A 4,359-nucleotide genomic window follows, 5' to 3' on the forward strand; every position below is an offset into this window, starting at 1 on the left:
ATGGGCTTGGAATATACACGGGAGATTTTTGCGCACTCGCCATGAAAGTTCGGTTTTGGTGATACCCGCTATCGGGTGGGCGAAGAACCGATCGTGATCTTGCATCGCGAGCCGGGACAGGGATAGGAGAACTCTCGAGTAGACGGAAGTGCCCATCCCCGTATGCTACTACGAACTGAGTCTTCATCGTCGGAGGGATCATAAAAGCCATGAGTCCTTTCCTCATCAGCTTGGGCAAGGCGCTCATAACCGGATGTAGCGGGACGATATTTGTGGGGGCCCATGGGGGGAGTGTTAAAAAAAAAAAGGGGGGGGGGGGGGGGAGGGGGGGGAATGGCGTTAACTATTTAGGTGAAAGGGGAAGTCAAAGAAGCTCTCAGCATGACAGAGCGTAGCTTCATGGATGGCGACGTATGAGGCGGCAACAAGATTCGTATTCAACAAATCAATAGGTAGCTTCCATAACCAAATTCTCCTATCCATTTTCATTACACGTTTGGTCGTTAGGAAAACATGTGATCTAGACCGCTTATGTAAACCAACTTGTGGTTTTAAGAACCGGTTGGCAGACACCCAGCGTTCATTCGATGAAAATGGGGATGCTCTGTTCATAATGTCGTCTACTCTATCAAAATTTGTTCTCCCGCTGGTCAAAGACATGTTCGGCACCTGTTCTGATCCAGTGAAGTTAATTTTTCTGCAAATACAAATAACTTACAATACACAATTTGCTGTACTGAGGTAGCATTTTCGAGAAGCAATTACTCCTTCAGACATTCCAACACACGATATCAATACCATAGCAAACCAAGAAAGAAAACTAGCTTCATCATCAAGGAATAAAGGAGAATGTATAGCAACAACAAACGAAACAGGAAGGAGGACAGAGGCAAGGGCGAGCACCCATTCATACAGACTGGTTTTGTGTCTACAAAATCTACCCGTCGCAGAGTATTTAGGACCCTCCTCACCAAAGCTGAAAGCGATGACAAGAAAGTCGATGTGGCTGTCCTTTTGGCATTTTAAACAACGGATAGTATCTCTACTTTCCAATTCCTTATAATCTAGGAAGAATAGGATAGCGAAGCTGAAAATCGAAAGAAGATCGGTGCTTACAACATATCTCGTTATAGGAGAGAATAAAACATGATTACGGCCAGCGAAGATATACAATTACTACAAGGTGCACAACGGCTAGCCCATCAGTTTTTATCTGTGCAGAATCCTTTGGACAGCACGGAGCTGTGTGTGCATTGATAAGAGAGAAGAGACCATTGGACATGCAGATGTCTCTTTCATTGCAACAAATTCATTTGTGTATGACACATCATCCAGGTATCCAGTGCCACCAAGGGCATAGCGCATTCGATCATGACGCCTCATTCCAAAAGCGCAAATGACTGTAACATCACGACAAAGTGCAGATGTGGTATTGTCGCTTCCCAGGCTATGACCAAGGTCGAACTTTTAACTACTATATCTAGAGGTTCTGATGTTAGAGGTTCTGATATTGGCAAGGCAGCTGTTACAGTGCCCATCCCTCATATGTGCTCCCAACAATGTAAGGAATCCTCTCCATGAAATTTCTAATCTCTGAAGAGAGTCAAGAGTTCAAGGAGGGAGAAACAAAACGCATGAAGGAGTTCAGGAGAGCGTCAATTTCAAAATCATCAGCTGTTTATTTTGCACAGATGTGAGCCCAGTGTTATTTATTCGATGGATGTAAGCGAATGGATGGTTTACGTCTTCGCCTAAGGAACCAGATAAGTAAGTGTTGCAACTTCAGAGCTTGGTTCACGGGTTAACACTCAGGCTTAGAGCTATGATGTATATGGCGAGTTGGAGAATTGTAGAAGCCCAGGATGAGACCCTGACACAAATTCTGCAGTATTTAACCATGGGGTGCCAGAATTTCAGCTGTTGTGAGACAAAAGAGGAGTCATTTAGTGGTGACTTGATCTCAATGTTTGCTGGAAACCGCGAGGACGATAACGCAATGTGAACACTGACACAATATTCATTTTATATTCCTTGAGAGTCCTGAAATAATATTGGTAGTATTATTGACTTCTAGTAATTCATATATCTCAGTTTGATAAGTTACAAACAACCAAAACCCTCCAACGTTGGACTGATTAAGCGTTAGAAAAGCCAGCTTGCAGTCTTCATCGGACAGGGAGGAAGACTGGAGGAGTGGCGCACTCGTTGTTTATTTTATTTTTATGCCTCCAGTTATTCAATTGAAATACCGTTGGTGTGAACTTGAATCATATCGCATCTGGACCGGGATAATAGCGTTCTAGCCAACCCCAGATCTACTAACTTGGAACCGCGCCTAACCTTTGCCAACAACTCCTTTAAATATCTTCTTCCCCAGTCCGATCCGAAAAAAAGGAAACATACGAGAGAGAAAATTTCGCCCATCAACTGCTCGCCCTTATTCTCCCAGCAACACCAGTACTAGATAATTCTTAGTATCTATTTCTTTTGTCTCTCTTTCGGCTGGATTCCATTCTCTTTGTCCATTTTTCTGAAGGTTTCCTCCGCCTTTTCCCCAACTTTTCTCACAACGACTTCCACAGTGGCTCCAGTTACGTTTGGGCCTTCGCCCATTGACCCAGCTCTACATCGAACCTCACCGTCACGGACTCGGGACCTCCCAAATTTCGAGTCTGCGTCCGCCTACTCCCTGCCACCCTCTGCCAGTCATCTATCCCGTCCACCATCACCTTCAACAGAGTCGTCAAGCCCAAATTTGCGTCCACAACACCAATCCAAACGTGACAGGAATCTCAGCTACTCAGCTTCTCTTCCTGGCCTCTCAACGCTAGCATCAGTTGCATCTGCCCCAAGTTCTCATTTACGGTACGTTTTGCTCCTGGCAGCCACGGGCGTCGGTATTGGGACGAATCGGGCAGCCTTAGATGCGCCTAAATTAAAACCCATACAGCCCGCAGAGATGTAATTCTCTCAATATGCACTGTGACAGTTACTTGAGAATGGCATTGAAGCAGGGACTAACAAGTTGGAGTATCTATCCATTTCCAGCGCCTACGAGACGAAGGACAAGGCTAGCAGCAACCAGAATGCCATCCGGAACATGAGTTATGCAACCTCTTCGCCAGGAGCCACCACCGGGGGTCAAGGGAATACTCCGGTAAGTGCAATCCATGAGATGAGGTGTTCTCCCCATTCCCGCTACACAATATGGCTCCGCTTGCCAACAGCCATTTTCCGCGAATTGCCTGTTTAGGCATGGCCTAGATCTGGGCTTGGCAGCCGTCTTCCCAATAATTTTTTTTCTATTTCTTATCACAGCCGAATCTTATCAACACCTTGTCAATGCTAGCTCAAATATTGTCCTTCCTTTCCTCCTGCACACCACCCCTCTGGCACTGTCTTGTCTTTATTATTTTTGCCTCAATCGCATCATGGCGACCACTATGGCTGACGAGAAACGCTCTCAATTCCAGCCCGTTTGTCAAAATTGTGGTACTTCCACCACCCCCCTTTGGAGGAGAGACGAATCCGGATCGGTGCTATGCAATGCCTGTGGTCTTTTCCTCAAACTCCACGGTCGACCTCGTCCGATAAGCCTTAAAACTGATGTGATCAAAAGTCGAAATCGCGTCAAAACCTCGGGACAGGGACCAAAAAGAAAAGTATGTAGTATCTCTACTCTTAACCTAGATTTGTGGTGAAATTCCTTTTCCATCGGGGTCCTCAATGGTGTTGCTTACTTTCGCCTGTTTATAGACAAATATTGATACCAATGGCCTTGCTGGTTCGAGATCCGAAGCCGGTACTCCCCCATTAGGTTCCCATGGCCACCGTCGTGGATCACGAAAAGGTTCCGCAGGGCCCTCGGATCGCTCTAATTCTCCAGTTTCACGAACCAATACCCCTGGGTTTCAACACCATTCAAATATAGCACCTCAGCACATGTTCGATAGTGTTACCCTGTCAGACCACAGTTTCAATCCGTCTACTGCTGTGCTCCCCTCCTTACAACTACATAACCCTTCCATCAGTTCAACATCCTCCGCAAACGATCGCCATTTAGAAGCGCCACAAACCTACGAAGGCCTCCTTGCTGCAAACACTTCTCTGAAAACTCGTATCAACGAGCTCGAGTTGATCAATGAATTGTTTCGAGGGAAGGGTTGCTGAATTAGAACAAAGCGACGCGACCGCGAGAAGATCAGAAATGGTTGCTCGAGATTCCGAGTCCCGTCTGAGCCAATTGCTGGAAGAAACTCAAAAGCGCGAGGATGGTCTGAAACGGAAAATCGCGACTTGACAGGCATCATCGACGAGATGCTGCAGTCTCACCTTCTGACTCAGCGAAAAAAATCCGCC

At 46.2% G+C, this 4,359-nt stretch overlaps 2 protein-coding genes across 2 annotated transcripts in view; one reads left to right on the forward strand and one right to left on the reverse strand.

Moving 5' to 3' along the window:
* HCAG_05972 (predicted protein) overlaps nucleotides 1-187 on the reverse strand; it is a gene marked incomplete at both ends in the record, with an annotated part of 2,385 nt that extends 2,198 nt beyond the window's left edge. Inside the window, one exon of the mRNA XM_001538317.1 lies at nucleotides 37-187. Within this exon, the coding sequence (XP_001538367.1) occupies nucleotides 37-187 (151 nt within the window). The remainder of the gene's footprint in view (nucleotides 1-36) is intronic.
* Nucleotides 188-1,371: 1,184 nt separating this feature from the next.
* Nucleotides 1,372-4,170, forward strand: HCAG_05973 (hypothetical protein; the record flags this gene model as incomplete). The annotated part of the gene is made up of 7 exons (XM_001538318.1): nucleotides 1,372-1,561; nucleotides 1,821-1,998; nucleotides 2,177-2,250; nucleotides 2,583-2,961; nucleotides 3,049-3,157; nucleotides 3,474-3,662; nucleotides 3,757-4,170. 7 exons carry the CDS (start codon nucleotides 1,372-1,374, stop codon nucleotides 4,168-4,170), a joined length of 1,533 nt encoding a protein of 510 aa, XP_001538368.1.
* Between the last annotated feature and the right edge of the window lie 189 nt (nucleotides 4,171-4,359).

This window comes from Histoplasma capsulatum, genomic scaffold (assembly GCF_000149585.1).
Source record: "Histoplasma capsulatum NAm1 scaffold_7 genomic scaffold, whole genome shotgun sequence".
Lineage (NCBI taxonomy): Eukaryota > Fungi > Ascomycota > Eurotiomycetes > Onygenales > Ajellomycetaceae > Histoplasma > Histoplasma mississippiense.